This window comes from Malaclemys terrapin, chromosome 1, assembly GCF_027887155.1.
Source record: "Malaclemys terrapin pileata isolate rMalTer1 chromosome 1, rMalTer1.hap1, whole genome shotgun sequence".
NCBI classification, from domain to species: Eukaryota; Metazoa; Chordata; order Testudines; family Emydidae; genus Malaclemys; species Malaclemys terrapin.
The window spans coordinates 166,946,564-166,972,691 of NC_071505.1; the positions used below are offsets into that span (position 1 = coordinate 166,946,564).

Consider the following 26,128-nt stretch of genomic DNA (forward strand, 5'->3'; position numbering starts at 1 on the left):
AGTTAACTCCAATTAATTGACAGCCCTACTTAAAATCTATCTTTTGTAGTTAATACATTTATTTTATGTTTTAATCCAAACCAGTAAGCTTTGACTGGAGTGCTTGGGGGGAAATCTCTGCTTGGTTACCACACATGTGCGTTGTTCTCTTCACATTCAGGGAGAGGCTGACAGGGTATTAAACCCATATACTGACCCAGATTTGACCAGGGCAAGAATCACCTTTGCACCTTGGCACACCCAGGATGCTTCACTCATGCCTCTCAGATGGGAACCTAGCCACTGTGATACACATGTTATCAATCACACTGATGCTTTCCAAACACTGATTAACTTCAGAGGTGAATCTAAAATCCTGGTTCTAAGTGCAAAAGCACTAATGGACTGTAATTTAGCTATCTCTGAGATGGGGCCATCTGGAAAGTAACCCTAATACAACTACACTTTACAGGGAGGTTCTGGCTATCAGGCTTTGAGAACAAGTATTCTTGATAGTGAGACCCTAGCTACAGAACTCCTTGCCAGACAAGACCAGACTGGGCCCTAGCCGAATGATGCTTCAGATGCATGGCGAGAACACACCTTTTTGATAAAGCCTCCCCCAGAATTGCTGTTCTGGGTACAGATTGTTTTGCTTTAATTTCAAAGTTACACATCTTTGTGCTGGAAGTTCAAAAAGAGCAGCATATTTTCGTTCTGGGCTTTTGTGCATTTTTAATTTCAGATACAATGGTAAAAGTTATGATATAAAAATATAAATGTTAGATAGCAATCTGAAAATTTGGTGTAGGTTCACACATACACAAAGCCAGCAGAGAAAGTAAGATGCTGTGCAATTTTTTTCATGTTCCAAATTTTGATCTTTGCTAAGTTGGAACAATTTTTTTAAAAAAATTGCACACACTTCACTGAACATGCGAAGTAGGGTTGCTGCCAACCCTCCAGAACTGTCCTGGAGTCTCCAGGAACTAAAGATTCATCTTTAATTAAAGATTATGTGAAGAAACCTCCAGCAAGATGTCCAACCAAAATTGGCAACCCTAATGAGAAGTTAGAAAGTAATCTGTGATACATACACTAGTACAACACTTTTCTGGTGACCTCACCAGTTGCTGCTGAATATACATTTTTATTTATATTTTAGAAGTAAATTTCTAGCCATTATGATTGTGAAGAAAATCTGAATGTAACCCTAAGTAATGCTGTCTTACTGAAACTGCAGCTAACAACAATACCTTTAAAAGGTTTTGTTCACAATACAGAAAGTTATGCTGCAGAATGCAATTACACAATGATTTGGTCCTGTACACAGAGAGAGACTGAACTATGTTTTGACTATGTCCCCATACTGTGCTAAAGCCTTTATTTTAGGATAATTCAGGGACACTGTTTGGTCTCAACTACATTACAAAATCAAAACCAATGTTCTATTCAGGTTGAGTGCTACCTTGATATATCATCCCATAATAAAGTAGGTTTGTGTTGCATATATGGAACTGGACCAAAGAAGGCGTATAGTGCCTCAGTCATCTCAACGGTGTGTTAAATTTTCATCAGATTTCAAAGGTAAGTATTGTTGTTATACATTTCATTTCTAATCTTTTTAGCAGAAGTATCCAAGTAGTCTTGGATAGGGATAGCACTTTTTTCCTAGACTAACTCCAGCAGTGCCAAATTTGAATCTTGAAAACAAATGGTCATAAAGGAAATTTTTTCCTAGTTGTGTTATTCAAAAACAGCTTAGACTTTCTACAAAGTTCCCATAAAATTCACTTTTAGACTAAGATTTGGAAGCAGAAATTTAAGCTCCAAAAGTAATTTTTTGAGATTGAATTGCTACTGAAAAGAAAGGTTTGAATGGAGTGGCCATCACACCTTTCCCTGAAGTAGCTCCAGTCACAAACAGAATCTGTATGTCTAGAAAGCAAGTGAATAATTTGATAGGTAAAATGCTATCAAGGTGAAATAAAAATGTCCATTATGTAACTGAAAATATCAACAAATAAGACACAAGGACACTGAACTGGTTATCCCCCAGTGTAATAATGGATTAAGACAACAGAAGATGCAGCCTGATTTTAAGGCTTTAGCAATCATGCACTTTTAATGACATCACACACCAGCCATCATCATCAAAAGGAATTGACTGCACATCAACCAACTCATGGAGTATGGTTATGTGAAAGACTCAACGCTTGGAGTACTTGCACATAAAAAAGCTGCAATTTCAAAATTGAATGTTTATGATGATAAGGAAGAAAGGTTTAGTGGTTTAAAAAAGCGTGGGCAGTCAAGAAACCTGAATCCTATTATCTCTGCCACTGTTTTGCTGTGGTTAAGTTGCTGCATCTGAAGGGTAGTGATACTAATCTATTTCACAGGGACATTCTTTTATTAAGTGTTTTAAGTGTTTTAAGATCCTTGAATGGAAGATGCTAGTCAAGTTCAAAGTATTGTTACCCTGGACTTTATACTGAAGCACAATAATTGAAACACACAGCTTTTACTTTTTGTATCCCCAACCAATATACATAAAAACATTGTATTAATCGCAAAAGAACTTGTCTGCCCAAACCTTATAACAGATATGTACTTGAAAGCACTCATTCTGCACCACCGTCCAGTTGAAAATATTAGCAAAAGTGATTGTATTATGCTGTCCTTGCCAAACCCCAAAATATGGGTTTAACTATTCTAATTAGGCCCAAGAATGAATGACCTGTCTAGGTATTTATCACTGTAGTATAAAAGCATTAGGATTTTTCCATTAAATAAATCTGAAGAAAAAAACTGAACTCAAGAGGATGATACAGTTTATCTACAGCCAAGCCTAACATCTGCCTCAGAAGAAATTCTACGGACACTCAAAAACAAGAACAACTGTGGAGGAAGAAAAAGTGAAACCTAATAATCCATAGAACATTCATTTTCCCCCCATAAGTAAAAAAAAAAAAAAAAAAAAAAAAAAAGGTGGAGTCTTCATCTAAAATCTACTAAGGTTTCCATCCAGAAAATTTGGTGTTTATGTTCCTACAATTTTGCATAATTGGGTAACCAATACATTTGGTCCAGTGTAATATTTTCATACTGCTCCTTAAAAGTTTTTTTGGTCACAGATCTGAGTTCAGCTGTCACTTCTGATTCATGGTTATGTAGAAAGGCATAAATCTCAAAAGAGCGAAGTTTATTATTAAAGGCCGCAGTAATGATTACTGGACATGCTTTAAAAGAAGGAAAACAGATCATAACTGTGTCCATCAAAAACATACTCAATGTAGAAGTCTCTTGAATCTATAGATTATGCATAGGAAAGCTGCTGCTGTATATGACATACGCTGATTCCATTGACATAGTTACTTCACTAATACTGTAAAAGGAAATACACTTTACAGAGCTCTTTCCTACAATGCCAATGAAATTCTCAACTCTTACCCTGGTGAGCTTTATTTATCTTGAGAGAATCTAAACTGAGCACCAAAATATTCTGTTCTCTTTTTCCTTGCTAAGAAGTGTTCCTGCCTCCTCTTCCCCTCCTCTTTTGAATTAAACCCTTCTCTCCCTCTGCATAACACTCTCCTACCTCCCCAAGCTGCAGCATAATTGCACTGCCGTCCCAGGAGTCTGTGTGGAGCCTCAGGCTTTCCTACCCATCAACCCCCAAGCGGTTTCTCTGCTTCCGGCTCAAGGCCAATTCCTTCAGTGGCCCAAGCCTTCGCAGCAATATCTAGAATGTGCACCTTCCTGCCTTCTGGCCCTGATAGAGAGGAGAATACGTGGCGGCAGGGGTGAGACAGAACAAGTGACATGCTAGATTGGAAGATCCTGCCAAGATTTCTAACCTAGTTGCCAGAAGCCATATTGTTTCAACCAAGAGTTTCAACCAAACCTTTCAGCAGTAAGACTAGATCTAACTCAGAAAGCAGCTAATTGTTAAAGCACAGAACATGTTAAAATTGGCCTGTTTCCTAAGAATTAAGCAACCTAAGCGTACATTTGTAGTTTTATTTACCTCATTTACAGCTTACAGAATGTATCTGTACAACATAATATACCTTCCTTCTCAACTCTATCTCACCCAGCTAGAAGTATTTGATTGCCCCTTTCACGGTGCAGGCAGGCTCCATGAATTCCGTTATTTTGTAGTTGAGGAATTTTGCTTCAGAATTTTGCCCTGAAATTTAAGTTTTGATTTTAAAAAAAAAAAAAAGATGTTTTCTATGTTTCAAATAGTTTTTAAGACAGCCTCTTTGGTTGTGAAGAAAAGCTTCCAATTATGAACTTTCCAATGCAGTGACACATTCCTATTTGTTAAGACAGCTCTGATGTGTGAACTGCCCCAATTATTTTAACTGGATGTTAACTTTGAATCCTAACAACAAATTAAGGGCTGGTTTATGCTACAGAGTTAGGCTGGCCTAAGGCAATTTATGTCAACCTAACTCTCTAGTCCACACTAAAATGTCAGTCCCGCTAATGTAAGTCGCCGACTACACTGACTTAACTCCACCTCCAGAAGAGGCACAACACTTAAGTTGATGTATTTAGGTCGACGCAGTATCCGTATAGACACTGTGTTGCTTACATCAGACTGTTCCTGCTGTCAGCCCAGGGCAGCAGGGCTCCAGCTGTCAGTGCCCCATACTGACAGTTAAATTGGAGCAAATGCTCCTGGTAAGGACACATACGGCGCACTACCAATAGAAGCATAGTATGGACATGCAAAACTGATTTAATTACTGCAGTGACTGTACATCAGGGGTGGGAAAACTTTTTGGCCTGAAGGCCACATCTGGGTATGGAAATTGTATGGCGGGCCGTGAATGCTCATGAAATTGGGGGCTGGGGTGTGGGAGGGGGTGAGGGTTCCGGCTGGGGGTGCGGGCTCTGGGGTGGGGTTGGGGGTGGAGGAGGGTGCTCTGGGCTAGGACCAAGGGGTTCGGAGGGCGGGAGGGGGATCAGGGCTGGGGCAGGGAGTTGGGCACGGGAGGGGGTCAGGGGTTCAGGCTCCAGGCAGTGCTTACCTCAAGCAGGTCCCAGAAGCAGCAGCATGTCCCCACTCTGGCTCTTATGTGGCGGCATGGCCAGGCAGCTCTATGTGCTGCCCTGTCCACAGGCGCCGCCCCTGTAGCTCCCATTGGCTGTGGTTCCGGCCAATGGGAGCTGGGGGGCAGTGCTTGGGGCGGGGGCAGCATGCAGAGCTCCCTGGCTACCCCATGCATAGGAGCTGGAGGGGGGACATGCCGCCACTTCCAGGAGCTGCATGGAGCATGGCAAGCCCCCGACCCCACTCCCCGCCTGGAGTGGAGCAAGCTCCAAACCCCGTTCCCCGGTGGGAGCTTGAGGGCTGGATTAAAACATCTGGAGGGACAGATGCGGTCCCCGGGCTGTAGTTTGCCCACCTCTGCTGTACATCGACGTAACCTAAGTCAACTTAATTTTGTAGTGCAGACTTGCCTTAAGTGCCAACATTGACTATTTCACTGTTGATCATTTCAGCAGAAAAATGATATGGTTATCTCTCAATCCCAAGCTACTCACTTCCTTTGCCTTCCCAGGTGCCCAATTTCTCAATTATCCCCTACTCAGTTGCAAAAAACTCTACAGTTGTGGCAATATAAAAATCTACAGCACAATTAAGATGAAATTTTAGGAAGACAATATATCAATCAACTAATTAGATACTATAAAATTGCACACTGATTGCATTATTCATTTTCATATTTAATTCTATACATTTACCTCAAGCTGACACAGAACTTGCAGTCTGCAACACTGGGGTGCTATAAAACTCCAAGAATAGTGAATTTTACCATGGAATTTGGATCCATCTTTCCACAGATTACAAAAGCTCCTGAATACAGACCTTTAGCTAACTGCATGAGAGTAGTAGCTAAAACTGAAATATAAAGGCAAATTAAAGACAAGGACACACTATTTTCCTTTAGATATTCATCTTTTTGGACCCACTTACACTTTGTGTGTGACTGTATGCAGGGGCCTTAATATAAGAAATGCAGATACCCTTTCTAGGGTAGTCATATAAATTAACCCCTTCAGATGTGTATCCTGCAACTGGTCATTCATGAAACTATAAAAATATTTTGTCATTTTAAATTAATTCCTTCCATTTGTTAACTTAATCTCCATCTATTATATCTGGCACTAACTCACATAATTGGTTCTCCCCTTGAAAGCCTATTGCCAAACTTAGTTGTCAAAACCCTTAAGTCTTCCTATAATTAACTCACTGGAGTATTTCACTGAGAGAGACAAGAGTATTCCATCTCAAGTGCTTTTACATTTTTTAACTTTATAAGGTGGAGAAACATCCCCCCAAACCCAGTGTCTCCCTTCCTAAATCTGCACTATCATCCTTGGCTATAAAAATTATGCTCAATTCCATGAATTGATCCATCCAAAAATTAAAACAGGCCTTTGAATAATGTATTCCTGAATAGTGCTAATTAATCTTGCTGCAGAACCAAGTGTTCTTCAATACAAAACAAGCCAAATCAATGGTGGCACATGCAAAATACAACACGTGGCAAAGCTAAAGAAGTTAAAAAAAAAAAAGTATTTGCTCTACATGAGTACACACTTTTTACATTATGATTATTTTTATGGCATACACTAAAGAGATTAATGTGATGTTAAATTTGTACACAGCAATTTCTTCTCACTCTGTTTCCATGCAATGCATGCAGTTAAATATAACTCATCAAGCAATCTGCTCTACAATTTCCAGCATCCAAAGTCTGGCAAATGTAAAAGTGGTAACAGCTAACAGAAAAACTGGTTAGAGGTGGAAAACAAGGACCTGGTAAATCCATCATACAGAAGGAAGAAAAAGGGGGAAAGGGAGGAAGATACTGAATTACCTCATTATTCTATCACCTATTGCTGTTCCTCTGATATTAAATCTAGTGAAGGGAACAATAATTAAAGTCATTCAAAAATCATGTGTACCAAGTTTTTAAAGATTAGAGTCTACTACAGAATGTATTCCGATTATTTCAAAGATTCTACTTCTTCCATAAGGGTTAATACATGAAAAACATTTTCATTTCAATCAACCCTCCCCCAGTTTTTGCATATTTTTATTAGTACACAACGTAGGTTTTATAAAATACAGTAATTACTCATCAATTGAATTGTAGCAGGTGTGGCAGCAAGTTGCATAAGCATTTCCATTTTAAATTCTCTATTTTGAGTCCCTTATGAATTCAAATTTTCCACTAATTGGACTGATTTTCCAGGCTTAGTCTCTGCTCAGAAGTGACTTTTTAAAAGAAAGTTTGAACCGAACCAATTCAGCTATTTGAATATAGAAATAGCCCTCACTGAGAAGTGCCTTGGACTATTCAGGTGAAAACTGATTTTGATCTGACATGATTTTTGACATAATTCAATTGTGTGCACTTGCAGAACACTTTGCATAGTATTTTCTCACTAAGCCCACAGAGTTCACAACTAAGGAAAGCCATGCTGTCTGCGCATACATGACTAACTTTGCTGAGCTTTGAGAAGTTTGTGCACATCTAAGTTAGAAGATATTTAGTTGCTTTTGCATGCAAAAGAAGGGACTCTTCTCCCCATGGACTCCCCCAGGAGCACAGGAGATAACTCCCTTCTGCAGACCTTGTAGGGTAAATGATAATGTTCCAGCAGCATCTAGCCAAATAGTTTCACAATATGAAATTTATTTTCATCCTTATTCTTTAAATATACCCTAGGAAATTCTATCAGATAATTGTTCATGGGTGTGTTAAAAATGTCATATTAGGTTAGCTAACTAGAGCAACCACCATAGAAGAGATTTCAAGAGCCAAGCATTTCACTTCTTTTAGTCAATATAGGCTTCACCATTTCCTAAGGTAATGTTATACTATAGCAGCTGAGATGCTAACGCAAAAGAATGAGATGGTCATTCCATCCTAAGTCTCCCATTTTCAGTTCTGGGTGATAATGGCTCATGGCTGGTCTCAGCCCAAAATGTAACAACTTCGGAGAGTTTGGGCAGTTTCACAATTATGTAAACCTGCAAAAATACTTGTCTTGGACTTTAAAACCACTGCTGTGGACTTTTTCTATGTTCAGATAACTCAAACAGCTTTTTAAAAGATATATTTCTACTGAATTCAAGGTAAACAGAGGAATAGTTACATGGGAATCAATGTAAGGAACACTGTCAGATAACAAGTAAAATGAAAATATTAAATTATAGGTCTACTATATATATTTTTTTAGGTTTGCCTTTTTGACAAATTAACATAGCAATTAAATTCTGGGGGGAAAAATCCTCTATTTAACATCTATTTAATCTTCATTATAAGTCTAAATACTAAATCAAACTAATACTGGGCAACAGATTGACTGCTACTTTAGACTCCAAAAACACCTAAGTTATGTTCACTAAATGTAAATCCTGGTTAATTGACTTGAAGACCAGGATGTTTTTATATACTTGATAGAAGCTCTCTTTGGTGCTGTTTTAGGAATAATAAAGTACGTTCAGATTTCATGTTTCCATATCTATAGCATAGGTTTATTGATACAGTTAAATTTAGGATACGTTTTTTGCCTGCAGACACTATGTTCTGTATTCCTTAAGTCAGGCGCTAGAGAGAGTTGGTCCTGTGGATAGATTCCCAGAACACATAACAGTGGGTTAAATAGAGCCGGTTCCCAGTTTGGAACACGTTAAAAGTTGGATTAGGCATCTAAATGAGTGCACATAATTGGAGATCCTTAAACAACATATGAGTGATGAATACTGAATCACATTTAGAACATCTGAAGTGTAGATCTATATTCATTTTGTTCAAAGTTGAAGGAAAATAGTAAAAAGTTCATGCAGCATGAAGTACTATATTTACTTTTAAGTGTTGCAAACAGGTTGCAAAGGGGTATTCAAGTGTTTCTGCCACTGATTATCCTTAGGAGGAACTGTGAGATCGTGACTCCAGAGTACAGAATTTGGGGTATACCATTTCCAGCATTCCTCAACAGAAAAGTTGTACATTATAGACAAAAGCTAATTTGGGTTATGTCGCAATCTGAATTTTTCTTCTACATCATTCTTTGCCAACTGTGGAGTCTCTCCAATGTCGAGGAAGTGTTTAACTTGTAGAAATCCAGAGATTAAAATTTATTCTAAGCAGTTCAAAGTTCAGTAATGTTATACCCTGGAAAAGGTCTCCAATAGTCAACAGGATTTTAGCATCCCCTCATTGAAACTTAGTGTCTTCTTTTCCTAGAGGAAACATACCAGATATTCCCAGGAAGTCAATGGGAATTTTGGCACTTTGTCAAGGTACCTGATTATATTTTTCTGTATTTGCAGAGGTGCCCCCTACTATAGCATGTAATCTAATCACCTGAGGGAGCCAAATGTCTTTACCGTAAATCAGATTGAAAAGAATAAAGGGTGAGCAATGTACTGCATCAGTGCTTTGTCACATGGGGGCTGTTTTTCTGCAGCCCAAATATATTGAATTACAGCTGTCCAGCAATAGAATTTCCAACTGGGGAAGTAAACACGTCATTTTCTTTTCTGTCTCTGGACTCTCAACAAGCTGATTTGTGGTCTTTTTTCCATAGTCCATCAAAGTCTGTTATTTTAAATATCAAATAGGTAACAACAATGGAATGAATTTTAGGGACTACAACGCTCAGTGAAGCATGCTAATTTATCAAGCTGACTTGGCCAAACAGATAATGGTAAAAACAACGAGGAGTCCGGTGGCACCTTAAAGATTTAGTCTTTAAGGTGCCACAGGACTCCTTGTTGTTTTTGTGGATACAGACTAACAAGGGTACCCCTCAGATAATGGTAAATTATCTTTAAAGGTATCGCTAAACAGGAGCTGGGAAGTGAGTGTCCCAGCTCAGGTAGACATATATATTTTCAAGTGCTAGCTCTGCTTGAGCTAGTATGCCAAAAAACAGCATGACCTTGGTGGCACAGACGGCAGCTCGGGCTAGCAGCCTGAGTACAATCCTGCCTGCCCCCTTCGGTACAGACTTGGGCAGCCAGCTCAAGCAGCCATGATCACACTATTTTTAGGTGCTAGCTCGAGCAGAGCTAGCATTTGTACGCTACCCAAGTGAGAATTCCACCTCCTATCTGCTGTGTGGATGTACCCATAAGGTCCTGATGCAAGATATACAAAAGTAGTTCTACATTTAGTATAATGTTTTGTTGAATAGTATGCAAAGAGTCTTGAAGGATAGGGGCATATAAGCATCACCTCAGACTTGGTAATATTTACATGAAAGAGCTACCTGATAACACTTTAGGCTTCTATGGACTAGTCTACTCTAGAAGCGATACATCGGTTCAGCTGCACCAATGCAGTGCATCTGGAGAAGACGCTCTATGCCGATGGAAGAGAGCTCTCCTGTTGGCATAATAAATCTACCTCCGCGAGAGATGGTAGCTATGTCCTGCCAACATAGTGCTGTTCACACCAGCGCTTATAAGTTACAATCACCTGTCACTTGGGGAATGGCTTATTCTCACCCCTGAGCGACGTTATACAGTACGTTATACTGAAATAAGTGGTAGTGTAGATTGGCCTAAGACTTCTTTAAGGTATTAAATGGAGGCTTATGTTTCACTCTGATAAGGCAGAATGTCATTACCAAAGACCAAAATTTTATGTTTTTTCAAGTACTGGGATGTCCTGAATACCTGAAAGCCTCTGATAGCTCCCACACGTTGAGACATGCAACCTAGAGAACGAATTTAAATCTGAGATCTAGTCATCCTAAAACTCTCTTATCTATGGAAATCCTCCCACTCCATCCTACTCCATTGACATGCTCATGAACATTCTCATCTCACCCTTTTCCCAAAGTAATATACTCCAGATTCTTCTTCCTAGTTGCAGATACCCTCCGAACCTCATCTCTTCTCAAGACCAGGTACCACAATATGCACACATTTGAATGTACAGTCTGAATATATGTAATTTGCAGATATTGGGGCACTTGGCCGTGGGATAGAAGTAAAGAGGAGTTGGGCATGGTGGGTTTGTTATCACGACCATGAGGGAAAGGGTTTAGCCACTGGTATAGTACTAACATAATTTTGTAAATCAAGGATTATATGTGGCAGTATATTAAAATTACAAGGAGTTGAATTCAGTACTCACTCAGACAAACTCCCACTGACTACAAAAGAAATTTTGTCTGAATAAGAAGCACTGAAGAGGATTCACAGTCAGCTTCCAAGTCTGCCAGTGTGGTCTTTAACTGAAAAATCATGATTTTCCCTTCACACACAAACCCTTGCCACTTATCCACCAATTGTTCGAAAAGCATTCTAAAATCCTGAAACCAGAGAGAAAAAAACATGAATTTTATTATTTAACCTTGTCACCATTCAGCTATGTAGGAAAGCTCTGCTCCTTTATATATATATATATATATATATATATACACACACATACACACACACACACACACACACACACACAAGAACAAACTGAAGTGAATGGAGCATTAAATCTAATCATCATCAAAAGCCTGGAGGCAATCCTAAACCACATTGGGCTGTACAGCCGTTCAATGGAAAAAGGCAAGCATTATAGTTTGATTTTTATTTGCATATGAAATATTTAACCGTATCAACTTCAGTGCAGTTACCATACATTAGATTTACACTGGTGTAACTAGGAGTAGAATTTGGCCTTACATTCCTCACTGATGCAGTCAGATACAGACAAGGGAGAAGTCTGTAAAATGAAGTGTAATATTCACTTAATATCAGATATGCTGTCTAGTGGGAAAGCTGGCTCTTATATAGCACTGTCTGTGCTCACAGCACTATTGCAATCTTCAGCAAATAATCAACAGAACACCCGATAGGGATAAAAAAAATTATGGGAGGGGAACTTAAAGGAAGAGGCTAAGTTCCTGGCCCAAGGTCACAAAGGACATCCATATCAGAGATGGGATTAGAATTTGGGAGACTTTGATTCATAGCCTTGTGTTCAAAGCAGCAGACCACACCATATGCTGTCCTTGCTGAGGAAATTGACTTAAGATCTTTGTCTCTAACTACTAAGATTCTAATGCTACACATAATACTCCACTGAGTGAGGGAGTGGTCCTGAGGAAAAATAGTATGTAGTCATGTAACTAAAGACCGTAACATAACGCATACACATAAGGTGGTCAAATTAAAGTTGCACAGGCAACCATAAACCTGGGATTTCCTAATTTTTCAGTGTAAACTTAATGTTGTTTTTAACAGTTTGTGTAATTTTCTAGGTTTTTTAAGGAACTGAAATAATAGTTATTCCATCATGTGGCATCATATTGACACCCACATAGGTCATCAGCAGGGTGGAAACCTTTATGTCCATCACAGTGGCAGACTGATAGCAGTAGTAGGTTGTCATCCTCTATGTGAACCAGCAGAGGAATGGTGAGACTCAGGAATTCTGGGTCCCACTCCAGGCTCAGGAGGGAAGTGTGCTGTAGTGGATACAGACTCTTCTATACATTCCCACCCAGCTTGACACCTTCTGTCTCCTCCTACCCAACATGTCCTGGGTACCAAGTTATATCTCTTCCCCACCCTGGCGCCTCATTCTAGTCCCATTCTCCTCACCTAGCCAGTCTCAGTCTCCATTCCTCAGGCTTCTCATCCCAGTCTCTTTGCTCAATCATTCCCAGTCCTATCCCCATAGCCCCCAAGCTCCTTCTCGCCAGTCTCCTTGCTCTACTAGTCCCAGTTCCTTCCTCCTGGCTTCTCATCCAGTCTGTTTCACCACCACCACCACGGTCTCCAGTTGCCCCCGCATACCCAGTCCCAGTCTCCATCCCTGGGCTCCTTGTCAAATCTCAGTGTCTCCCCATCTCAGCTCCTTGTCACAGTCTTTGTCCAGTCAGTCCCAATTGAGCCCCTGCGCCTCGTTAGATCTGTCTCCCTTCCCCCTTCATTTCCTGTCCCCCACTCCGGTGATTCTCAATCCCAGTCTTCCTCTCCACTCACTTCAGTCTCCAGTTTCAGTATCATCCTACGGGGTCTTTGTCTCGGCTTACTCCTCCCTTAAGATTCCACAGGTCTAGCTTTTTTTCCTTCTGTATTTGAATCAGGTTGGTTTGTCCTCCACTTCATCTGGACCCAGCAGAGGGAGTCACTGAGCACAGGACAGATAGGCTTCCTGCTCTCAGTTCAGGTGCCCGGATGCAGCACAGCTTATAGCAGCCCAGAGCTGTAATTTCAGGCAAAGTCCTGCTCAGCCCCAAGCTGGTATATACCCAGTGCGTATGGAATCTCTGTGGTATTTAGCTGCTAAAATCTAAGAAGTCTCTTCTGAGCATGTGAGAACTATGATTTTTCAAAGGCTTATAACTTGACCAAACTTGGGAAGATTTTCATAGGTACAGCAAAATGCACAACCCTGACACAAAGGCCACCACCTGCCAAATTTCAAGTCCCTGATCCACAACTTTTCAAACAAAATGCCAGCTTGTTTTGTTTTTTAAAATGGGCAAAATGTATTTTTCCCTGGCCTCATTCTCAAACGAATGAACCATTTTGGTAGAAATAAAAACAAACAAACAAAAAACCCTGAAACAGATACAGCATAGAAAATTTCAGCTCAAATTGCTAAAGTCTGACAAAGTTATAAGCAACTAAAAAAGTGCTGATACCAGCTATGTCTGTAATATCAAATTGTGGCATGAGACAAGAACTTGGTTGGAGTTATATCCTGCTAAAAACTGAAGTTTAAGCATATGCTCAAGTCTCAGTGGGGAAACTTAATGGGGGTCCCACATTAGCTAAGACATTTGAAATTGCTGAAAAAATAAACCTGGATATCCTGGACGCCCCATCATCTCAGGCATTGGCACCCTAACATCAGGCTTGTCTGGTTATGTAGACTCTCTCCTCAGACCCTACGCTACCAGCACTCCCAGCTATCTTCGAGACACCACTGACTTCCTGAGGAAACTACAATCCATCGGTGATCTTTCAGAAAACACCATCCTGGCCACTATGGACGTAGAAGCCCTCTACACCAATATTCCACACAAAGATGGACTACAAGCTATCAGGAACAGTATCCCTGATAATGTCACAGCTAACCTGGTGGCTGAACTTTGTGATTTTGTCCTCACCCACAACTATTTCACATTTGGGGACAATATATACCTTGAAGTCAGCGGCACTGCTATGGGTACCCGCATGGCCCCACAATATGCCAACATTTTTATGGCTGACTTAGCACAACGCTTCCTCAGCTCTCGTCCCCTAATGCCCCTACTCTACTTGCGCTACATTGATGACATCTTCATCATCTGGACCCATGGAAAAGAAGCCCTTGAGGAATTTCACCATGATTTCAATAATTTCCATCCCACCATCAACCTCAGCCTAGATCAATCCACACAAGCGGTCCATTTCCTGGACACTACTGTGCTAATAAGCGATGGTCACATAAATACCACCCTATACCGGAAACCTACTGACCGCTACACTTACCTACATGCCTCCAGCTTCCATCCAAGACACACCACACGATCCATTGTCTACAGCCAAGCTCTAAGATATAACCGCATTTGCTCCAATCCCTCGGATAGAGACAAGCACCTCCAAGATCTCTATCAAGCATTCTTAAAACTACAATACCCACCTGCTGAAGTGAAAAAACAGATTGACAGAGCCAGACGAGTACCCAGAAGTCACCTCCTACAAGACAGGCCCAACAAAGAAAATAACAGAACACCACTAGCTGTCACCTTCAGCCCCCAACTAAAATCTCTCCAGCGCATCATCAGAGATCTACAACCTATCCTGAAAGATGATCCTTTACTCTCACAGATCTTGGGAGACAGACCTGTCCTCGCTTACAGACAACCCCCCAACCTAAAGCAAATACTCACCAGCAACCACACATCACTGAACAAAACCACTAACCCAGGAACCTATCCTTGTAACAAACCCCGATGCCAACTCTGTCCACATATCTATTCAAGTGACATCATCATAGGACCTAATCACATCAGCCATACCATCAGGGGCTCGTTCACCTGCAATCTACCAATGTGATATATGCCGACATGTGCCAGCAATGCCCCTCTGCCATGTACATTGGCCAAACCGGACAGTCTCTATGCAAAAGAATTAATGGACACAAATCTGACATCAGGAATCAAAATACTCAAAAACCAGTGGGAGAACACTTTAACCTGTCTGGTCATTCAGTGACAGACCTGCGGGTGGCTATATTACAACAGAAAAACTTCAAAAACAGACTCCAACGAGAGACTGCTGAGCTAGAATTGATATGCAAACTAGACACAATCAACTCCGGTTTGAATAAGGACTGGGAATGGCTGAGCCATTACTAACATTGATTCTATCTCCCCTTGTAAGTATGCTCACACTTCTTATCAAACTGTCTGTACTGGGCTATCTTGATTATCACTTCAAAAGTTTTTTTTCTCTTAATTAATTGGCCTCTCAGAGTTGGTAAGACAACTCCCACCTGTTTATGCTCTCTGTATGTGTGTATATATATCTCCTCAATATATGTTCCATTCTATATGCATCCGAAGAAGTGGGCTGTAGTCCACGAAAGCTTATGCTCTAATAAATTTGTTAGTCTCTAAGGTGCCACAAGTACTCCTGTTCTTCTTTTTGCGGATACAGACTAACACGGCTGCTACTCTGAAACCTGAAAAAATAATGAAGATTGCTGGAAACTGGCTATACTGGTGGTACATGACAGAGCACCATCCTTGATTATTTTCACTTAACCTGTTATAAGACTTTTAGCTTTCCTCACTTGATGGCTGCAAAGCCAACAAAAACATAAAAACACTGACAAATCCTGCTGAGATTTTCATAGAATGTCTACAGTTTTGGGGGCATTACATAGGTATCTAGTGAGCCTACCAAGGAACAGTGCAGACTCCACAACATCCTCTGGAGGAAAAGCAGCATTTAATGAAATTATTGCTCACCCATCATTCTGACTTGGAGGTAAGACAATACACTGCAACTGCTACAGTAAAAGAGGAGATGAGGGAAAGGTTAAAAAAGAGTAGTGTGCCAGATATAAAGATAAAGGAGCAAGAAAACTCCCAGGGCCTTTTTCCAGCCTCAGAAACGTGACTTGCTTTGTTGTCTAAAGCTTTACAAACGTTAAAAGAATTCATTCCTGGTGAAAGGTGCCCAACTTACAACCCTGGAGGCTGAAGTCACACAGATTTAAGTATCTATGATATTTACATAACATTCGTCACCTGCACTGCATGAACACCTGGGTTTTGAAATAACTAAGAAAAAACGTTAGGTCTTTTTTATTTTATTTTATAAAACCATGTGTTAATCAACTGTGGTAAAACAGGGTGGGCAGGGCAGTTGTAGTTCTCATACGTGTTAACGGGTCAAGGTAAAAATGGAGTAATGTGAAATCACATTTTTCCCTAGTGTGGACATACCCCAGGAGGGAAAAACTTTTCCACAATGCCTCATCAATATACCTCAACCCAAACCCTGAGGGGCAAAAGAGTAGTTCAGGCTCCATGGTCCATTCAATCTTATTCCTCTCTAACATTCCAATAAGAGTGCCAAACAATGTCTATTACAGTGGTGGGCTTTGATACACTGCTCAGTGTTCTGGGCTATGATGTCATCTAGGGACATAACCATCCAGCCCCTTAGAAAATTCCTACTTTGCAGAACCTATGAATCCCAGGGAAAACAGGATGAATCATTCACTGCTTCCCACCCTCCAAGACCTAAATATATATCAAAGAGCCAATATGAAACAGAAAACAATTAAGGAGAACATTAAAGTTGATGCCAAGTTAATTTCTCTAGCAAGCAGTACAGCTAAGTTTCAACAATCTGCATTTCCAGTGTACATAATTAACAGAAACATAACCTCTACCTGATACAAATACAGTGTTAAGTATGTCTCAAATGTGAGATGTACCATATGCTAAGGTGCAACTGAAAGTGACAATAAAAATTTGAAAAATATATTGCCTTGAGTCCAATAGCTGAAAGTTTGCTTAATAAATTATGATAGTATTTGAACAGTCCAGGCATTGAAGTTAACAGCATATTTTGGTGAATGGGAGGGTTATTATGCCAGTGATGGATTAAGATGTCAAGTATATGATATATAGGAAATTCTCTTAGCAACAATGGTCAAAAAAGGTTTTTGTTTTTTTAAATGAGTACTTAGATTCTACAGGAAAAAATTGTACAGAACCCATCAAAACTCTTTTTTGCAACCACAATTTTCTAGTAACTCTCATAATCATTAGTAGTCCTGTCCATACTGGTATGCAGAAGTTAACAAGAGAAAAAGGGTAAGAAAGTTCTCTTCTCATGAGAGAGAAAAAGGAAAATTCAAAATTATTTGATCAATCACCAATGGAGAAAAGGCACAGTATATTAAACATACGCTACAGCAAAATGCAGCACTGCCTACCAATAGTGAGTACTTTTGCAAACCAAGGATGCCTACAGTGTAGATAGTAGACAAACCGTTGACCATTGTATCTGTGACAGATGGGCACTTTCCTGCAATCACCTTGAAAGACCTTACTGTATTAAGTTTATGTATCATTGTGATCCAGGATTTTAAGTAACCTTTCTGGGGTTGGGATATGACTTATACAAGACCTGGGAGTTCAAAAGACTGTACTGAAAATGTGCCACACAATTATGGAGTTTTAGGACAAAAAGTGATAAGTGGATTTTTTGGGGAATCCCTAGGAAGAAGTTAATGCAAACTCCCCACCTCCAGATATGCAAAAAACCAGCCTTTTGAAGCTATGCCCTGAGGACAGGGTCTTAGTCTGCAGATTTCTATGACTACCTGTTACAGAAGGCCAACATCAAAGGCCAAGGCAATATAAAGAAAAGGCTAATCTGCCCCGCCTGGTTTGGGACCTAAGGTGGATGAACTTGTAACCATGATGAAAACCCAGCTGTGGGTTTTGAAGGACTAAAACCTACCAGAGCCCTAGGTTGAAGTTGGGGGTGACCTCCGGTAACTTTTTTAGCATGTGTGTATGTTTTTATTGTTTTAAGTTAAAGCATTACAGAGAAAACATATTAAGAATAAATGTGCTTGCTTAGAAGCAGCTACGTGGTAATTATAACTTGGGGCAATACACTGGTCATAAGCCTTGGAGAGAAGGCAAAACACAAGCACTGGCCTTTTAGGAAGTCTGGCTGGCTGGGAGATCAGTGTAAATCAGGAAGCTGTAGAATCTTAAAAAACCCAGTAAGAAGGAAGTGAGATGTGGGTCTCTGGCCAGGAGAGGTGATATCTGGGAGCCAGAAGCCCAAAGTGGCTGCCGTTTGTGGACCATGGAAGGGGAATACAGGTGGTGTTGCCCTGAAATTGTGACAGTATCCTAAAATGCGTAGAGAACAACACTGATTAACTGCAAACATTTAACACTGGGGAACTCAAATAAAAAGCTGTTATTAGTCCTTTAGCAAGAAATATACAAACTTAACAAGTATGAGGTTTGTATGAGTTTCTTAAAAAAAAAAAAAAAAAATGCTAACTAGATGCAGCCTTCAAGGTTCCTGGTAAGTTGTTTATGAGACGCTCTGGGCCACAAGCTTTGAGATCCTTCTGTAAGGGGCTGGGGCATCAGTTCCTAGTTTTCCCTCAGAAAATACTGATGCCAAATAATAGAAAAGGAAAGAATTCTACTAACCTATGTCCTGGTCCTCCTCGATACCTTGCACCAGGTATCAGGACAGGGTCATCATCACTATCATCAGTTTCTTGAAAAGCAGTGCTTCTGGTGGATGATTCTTCATGACTTGCAAGCCCTGAAGAGTCTGGCTGCGGTTGAAGTTCATGGTTTGTATTAACTGGGTTGGCATTAGACTCTGTACTTTGACTTGAACTCTCTTGTTCTTTGCTTTTTTCACTTGAAGGTCCTTCCTCTGGGTTCCTACAGATGCTGTCAAGATTGGGATCACTTTCTCCTTCTGTGCTGGTTCCAGGATGCTCAGAAATATCTGATACAGCTAAAAGAAAAAGGCAGTCAAAATTAGCCACTGATAGTTATAGTCTACTCAGGAATACGTTATTATAAATGTTATAAATAAATTTTGTGTTTGGCTTGCTTTACCCTACCCTTTTTCAGCCAGACAATCATATGAAGAAACAGCAGACAAACCTGTTTCTGTTCTCTCTACAGCTTCATCTATAGTTTTCAACTCTTCAGCACCTGTGACTTCCTCATGCAATTCTTTACGGACTCCTGAAATTAAACACCAGATGATATAATCATTTCAGTAACATGAGTATACACCATAAGTCCTGTACAACATTGAAATTGCTCCACTGTATCAAGCCACTGGTTCATGTAGTCTGGTACGCTACTTCAGGTGCCCGTATCTAATGCTTCAGAGGAAGACAAAAAGCCCCCATAAATCCATTTACCAATTGTTCAGTTTGGTATATCAGAGAATAAAAGTGGGGTGGGAGATTCTTTCTTTGTCCATGCTACAATTCAATACTTGATCATACAAGTATTTTAGTAGCTAATTTACTTGTAATGTTGTGAAACCGAAGATGTGATAACTCATAGTTGTGATTACCTAGAGTTACAAAGGTTAATTAACTTATTAAAAGGTCTTCATATCTCTAGGCATTTCTTTGGAAATCCTCACTATATACTCACTGATACAGCCATTTGCTCCAAATGTCTCCTGCAGCAATGAACAGGTTGACTGAATTCAGCACAATACATTTTTCTCCAATTTGCACCTTAACATTGTATGCCCCCTTTAAAAGCTGCTAACTTCAACTGTCCATTTACTAAATGGATTAACATCAGAGAAAACATTTGTTTTTTTTTAATGTAAATTTTAATGTTGTTTAAAAGGTAACAGCCCTGAATAAACAAAGTCCCCCAATTATCTAGAGTACAAATACAGCATAGACATGGTGGTAACAAGCCTTCTCTACCCCACCAATGTTCTTTAATTCTGGCCTGCAAGAAACTCCTCCTCAAGGTGACAGTAAAAACTATTCACTGTTCTCCCATAACAGAAAGAAATAAAGGACCAGAAGTTCAGAATTAAGAAATATACATAGCTATATGCCTCTTCAGTTGACAACCGGAATTAGTTTTGTAAAGTAAATAACCTGTTGCCTCCCTGAGCTGTTATCCGTTTTGCCTTCTTGGAAATAAATGACAAAAATAATGTTCTATTAAGGTTACATTCTGCCCTCATTTCTGTATGTGTGCAACTCCCATTGAGTTCAATCGTAGCCATGAGAAGAACTGGGACCTTACCATTACAGGAATAACTACGTATCTTACTTGTTTCTTCATTTTCTGGTGGTGTCTGTTCTGAGCTGTGTGTTCTTGAAGCTTCTTCGTGGCCTTCAGGTTTGCAGTGACTTCCACTCCCTCTAGAACTTGAAGTTGTGCTGCTCCTAACAACAAAGCACATGTAAAATGTTTCAGTAATGAGGCAAAGACACAAGAAGATTCCATTTTAAACCACAGGGACAACCACAAAGTACAACATATTGCTATAAGTAATTACAAAACAAATAATACAGGTAAAATCAGTTGTTTGGAGCCAAATTTTCAGAAGTAGCTTCTAAAGTGTGGCCCTCATTTTATAAAGGTGGAATTCTTAAACGCTTGATTAAGCAAAATATAGGACTTCATCTAATCTTATTTTTTGGTTGTTGTGTCCATTGCCTCGAATTACCTTTTACAAATCTTTTTCATCACTGGAACATCATGTAATAAACTATAACAAAGTTATTAAAGTAGTAAAACCCCAAATCTGTACTAAATGAGATTTTGAGAACCAGTGCTAAAAATTTCCATGCAGATGTGTGTCATAACTTCACAAGAATTTATTCAGTCCATGGATTTGCACCATGGATTTGATGAATTAAGCATATAGCATATCAAGACAGGAACTGAAGCTTTAACATGCAACTGTATAGTAAGAAAAGGAAGAGACATGAACTAAGGTGTGTACATGAATAATCTAAGTTATCACATATTGTCTATGTTACCTTAAACCTCTCTTTTTATGTTGTAATAACCCATATATCTTTTAACCTAGACTGTAAACTTTCCAGAGCAAGGACCAGGCTTCTGCTGTGTTCTGTAAAATGCATAACTAACTTCTGGTCATGCCACAAATAATAAACTATTACAGGGACTAAAGTGGTCACCTTTAAAATATCAGAATTTAACGTAAGTTACTATTAACTGGTATTTGAGGTCTCTTGGCAAATATTTTTTCTTTTTAAATGGGAAAATGGATCCTTCTCAATTAACATACAGAACTTCCTCCATGTCTAGAAAAACCTTTAGAATAGTTTTACAGATGCCCCCCGACTTACGCAATCGTTCCGTTCCGGAAAGCTTTGCATAAGTCAGAAACGTATAACCATACGTTACGCAAAAATTTCCGCAACTCGAAAATCCTATTTCTGGCTTATGGAACTTTTTCCGTAAGTGCGAATTTGCGTAACCCGGGTCTTGCGTAACCCAGGGAGCGTCTGTAGCCTTATGAAACAGAAAGTTCTTTTCCTGCTGGGGTCTCATGTTTTAACTCACTCTGCTCCTCTTCTTGCTCTCAACTTACAACAACCACAACCATAAAGCAATGAAAACCTTTCTGAGCACCATCTCAATGAAAGTGGAGCTGAATAGTCAATCTTGCACCTTTTCTTTGTTTGTTGCTGGATTGAGAAAACTCACTCTTGTGGATAAGGAAGGAAATGAAGATGGGCAGAATGATTATAAGTGGGGCTTTCAGGTCTATGAGGTGAGGTAGCTAGTCTCTTACACCATTTGTTGTGCTTTCAACCATTTCTGGGCATATGCAAATCCTTGCTAGCCCTGAGAACATTCTCCTGGCTTGGGAATTTTGGGGATCAGTTCACATTGCATTAGGAATGAGCCATAGCTACCATGGAGGTGCTTGGATTCTGCTCATCTTATCTGGACGGTAATTGTGGAACTCCTGTTGCTTTGCCCTTTGCCTTAAGATCCTAATATACCACCTCTGGAACATGAATTACTTGTCCCAAGAAAGGACTAGAGATGCAAGCACTTTAACACTTACCATCCTGGACAATTTACACATGGTTGAGTGAGTTCGCGGTAAAGACCACCTTTAGCGAACACCCTCGAACTACTGCAGCTTCTTTTCTGCTGGTCTCCTGTTGAGCTGATCTGAGGTGATGGGGAAATGATGTGGAGTCCCAAATAATCTTGGTACCTCCATTTTCTGTTCTTTGTTGTCCTCCATAGTAGGTATTGGCAGAGTAAGGCACAACTATGCAGTAAATTAGATTGTGGAAAGACCTCACACACTGAAAGCAGCATCTAGCACACAACCATGGCTAAACTAAAGGGCCACTTATATAACCTGGTGGTGGGAACGGCAGCCAGCCAATAAAGGAAGCAAGACCGAACAGGTGAATCTCTAAGAAACTGGTCAGAAACATGATAAAGTTCAGGCTCATTGCTGGAAAAGAGTTAAGACAACAAATAAGAAAAGAGGACAGAAAATAAGGAAAAAAGTTCCATCAGAGACCAGGAGATTTCTCCTACTTCTTCCAGCAGCCTCTCAGAGACATAAGCTTTCTGACAACCTCTCCCTATTGGCATATCTTAGACAGACATTGCCTGACTGGCAGCTCTGATTCTGGGACCACATGTGGTAGGAAAACCCTAATAAAGGAGGGGTGAGTAGGCTTTTTCCCTGACAAACCAAGAGTTTTACTCCTGTACAACCAAAACAACTACATGAACGCAAGATTGAGTCCACCCTGCCTCATCCATCAACAAGTGTCAGCTAAATCAAACCACTACAGGTGATTATGTAAGAGAAAGAAAACATGTGGATTTGCAGATGTCAAATGGCATTTGTGATGCTGATTGCAAGAAAAAAGAATTTAACCTGTACACTGAGCGAAACTGATATGGAACCACAGAGGAAAAAACAAATACAAATTTTTTTATGTAATTTTCAGAATCACTTTTCTCCCTAATTGAAGTTTGAACTGATTTTTGTGCTTTTGCCAGTTTAAAAATCAGACTTTTAATGTTATTGACTGGTATAGCACCCAAAACTGTGGTCACTTTACGTCTTTAGTAACGTAATTTTAGCACATTCAATACTACCAGTCAATAAAAGTAACAAAAAAATTTATTAAAAAAAAACCCAACAACAACGAGGAGTCCGGAGGCACCTTAAAGACTAACAGATTTATTTGGGCATTCGTCTTTAAGGTGCCACTGAACTCCTCGTTGTTGTTTTTTTGTGGATACAGACTAACACGGCTACCCCTCTGATACATAAAAAATGTGTTAATGTTCTGCACCTCTCACTGAATATGCCTGTCCTAAAACATTCAACAATAACCACTGCAAAAACTATAAGTGTCTGGTTAGTTAAAGACACCAGAAGATAGTCTTGCAACAATCTGAAGCGTGCCAGATTTGGATTCTGACAGTCTATTTAAGATCTTCTGTCATACCCATCACAAGAGTGTCTAAGGCCCAGATCTATGTGGGTAGATTTAAAGAAGTCAATGGGACTCCATGCAGATATAAGGATAAGGGCTTAAGGCCTGGATTTTTTAAAGGTTATTTAGGCATTGTTGCATTCAGTATTGTAACACCTAACTAATTTAGCAGCCTAAATCTCATTTTCAAATGGGATTTAGGCACTTAGGAGTCAAAATCCCATTGAAAGTGCTTAAGGAAACAAGTTTCAAACTGTTACAGGATACAATGTGTTTTATTTTTAGAACTGTAGTGTTTATTAAAAGTTAAAAATATTTTTCTCATTTTAAGTGTATGAGAGCAGAGAGCCATTGTTTTTGGTATTATTACTCTACATATTAAACAATTTTAGAAAATCAAACCTGCTTCTTGGTAGCAGGGACAGAAGAGAATGAGCTATCACTGTTCTTACTCTGGGGAGACATTCAGCTACTACAGTGATGGATATCAGTATAAAACAGGGTAGACCCAGGCTATAGATTATCTGGTAGGATCAGTTTTCATTTTAAATGAATACACATAAAAATTACATTAGTTTTCAAACATTAGCATCTTAACTATTTCAAAAAGCATGAAGAACTAATACACCTAGGACATATAATAGAATAATCGCCTTATACATTTCACCTAAAAATATGAAGGCTTTTTTAAGTTTTAGGAGCACAGAATCCAGTCATTTAATATTACATATGTTTAGTAGATTAAAAAAATATAGTGAAAGAGAATTTGTCTACGTCCAGAATTAATTCTGGATTGCAACATGGCCATCTACATAGTAGTGAAATATAGTATTCAGTTTGTGAAACCATTCATGTGGTTTCATCTCTGAAAAAGGAGAGTTTTATGACAGATTTCAACCAAGAAACAGGAGACATACTAGCTGTGGGTTTGTTTATTTGTTCTGGTGGGAAGGGGTGGTTAATGTGAGGTTTTCGGTTTAAGGAAACTTCTATCAAGATACTTTATGCTGCAGATTTTTAAAAAAGATGACAAACAAAAACTACTCCTGGGTTACATACCAGTAACCGGAAGTCTCCCATTGTGTAATCTCCTCCATTATCATCATTTGTATTGTGGAGGCCCCTACTTATGGTTCCGTCATAGACCAGGGCCCTGCTGGAGCAGTCACTGTATAAACACAGACAGCCCCTGTCCAGAAGAGTTTACTATCACAACTGTAATTTTAAAGAGCTAAACTCTATGAATTTTCCAAAAGAACCACCTTGCTAGACTTCAGCACTGTAAGGGTATGTCTACACTACGAAATTTGGTCGATTTTATAGAAGTCGATTTTTAGAAATCGCTTTTATACAGTCGATTGCGTATGTCCACACTAAGGCATTAAATTGGTGGAGTGCGTCCTCACTACCATGGCTAGCATTGAATTACAGAGCAGTGCACTATGGGTAACTATCCCACAGTTCCCGCAGTCTCCACCGTCCAAACAGGAAATGAAATTCAAAAGTTCCCGGGGCTTTTCCGGTATACCTGGCTAGTGCATCGGAGATCAAACTGCTGTCCAGAGCGATCACAATGGAGCACTCTGGGATAGCTCCCTGAGGCCAATACTGTCGATTTGCGTCCGCACTACTCCAAATTCGACCCAGTAAGGTCGATTTTAGCGCTACTCCCCTTGTCAAGGAGGAGTACAGAGGTCGATTTTAAGAGCCCTTTCGGTTGACGGAACAGGGTTGGTTGTGTGGGTGCGGTCATTTTTTAATCGACCTAACGCGGCTAAATTCGACCTAACCCTGTAGTGTAGACTAGGCCTTAGTTTCACATTTACTTTGACTCTGAACATGCACCATCAATCGCGAGTCATCAACTAGCACTACACCTCACCATAAAAGCCCTCTGTCCTTCCTGTACAATGTAATGCGTAAGTGGAAATGAATCCATGGAAAATGGTTAGTGCACAGTTTCAATCACTAATCAAGTTTTCTTCAACTTATCACAGTTTCCCACTCTTACCAGACTGGCCACGTCTACACCACAAACTTTGGTCAATACAAATTACATCAGCATAAAGATGTCACAATTACGATGTCGCTTGTCTGCATGCATACTTGGTGCTAAACGTGCTCACCGGGAGTGCTTGTGTCGATGCACAGTGCTGTGCACCATAGGTAGGTATCCCAGTGTGCAACCTGCCATTGTCCACCACTCTGTTTTTTGGGAAGTTTTCACAATGCACGGTGGGGCAGAACTGAGTTGCACAAGGGTGCCTGTGAACAAGGGGTCAACTTCCCAGCATGCATCTGACTTCATCCCATAATGTCATCCATATCATATAATTTTCATGCCTTTTTAAAAATCCCACAAATTTGCATGACCATCCTCGCTGTCCGCCATCTCTGACAGAAGCATGAAGCCAGCACAGCTCTGCACCACTACCATAAGCATTGCAAGCACAGGAAGCACTATCCTCAGTTATTTGCAGAGCCATAAGAAAAACTGAATGAGCAGGGAACATGACTATTTCTTGGAGGGCAGATTTTGTGGAACATAGTGAGAACCAATTCCAGGCTGTTGGTGGCATTCATGGTGGCGGAATGCTGCTCCTGGGCCC

General features: G+C 39.9%; 1 protein-coding gene across 6 annotated transcripts in view; it reads right to left on the reverse strand.

Moving 5' to 3' along the window:
* DCAF6 (DDB1 and CUL4 associated factor 6) overlaps positions 1-26,128 on the reverse strand; it is a 167,783-nt gene that overhangs the window by 19,800 nt on the left and 121,855 nt on the right. For 4 of the 6 annotated variants that reach the window (XM_054046263.1, XM_054046257.1, XM_054046248.1 and 1 more), the window contains 4 exons: positions 20,335-20,450; positions 19,183-19,266; positions 18,712-19,021; positions 6,879-6,920 (listed from right to left, as the gene is read on the reverse strand). In XM_054046263.1, the coding sequence (XP_053902238.1) occupies positions 6,879-6,920; positions 18,712-19,021; positions 19,183-19,266; positions 20,335-20,450 (552 nt within the window). The remainder of the gene's footprint in view (positions 1-6,878; positions 6,921-18,711; positions 19,022-19,182; positions 19,267-20,334; positions 20,451-26,128) is intronic. The other 2 variants (XM_054046268.1, XM_054046239.1) reach the window with 1 other exon arrangement.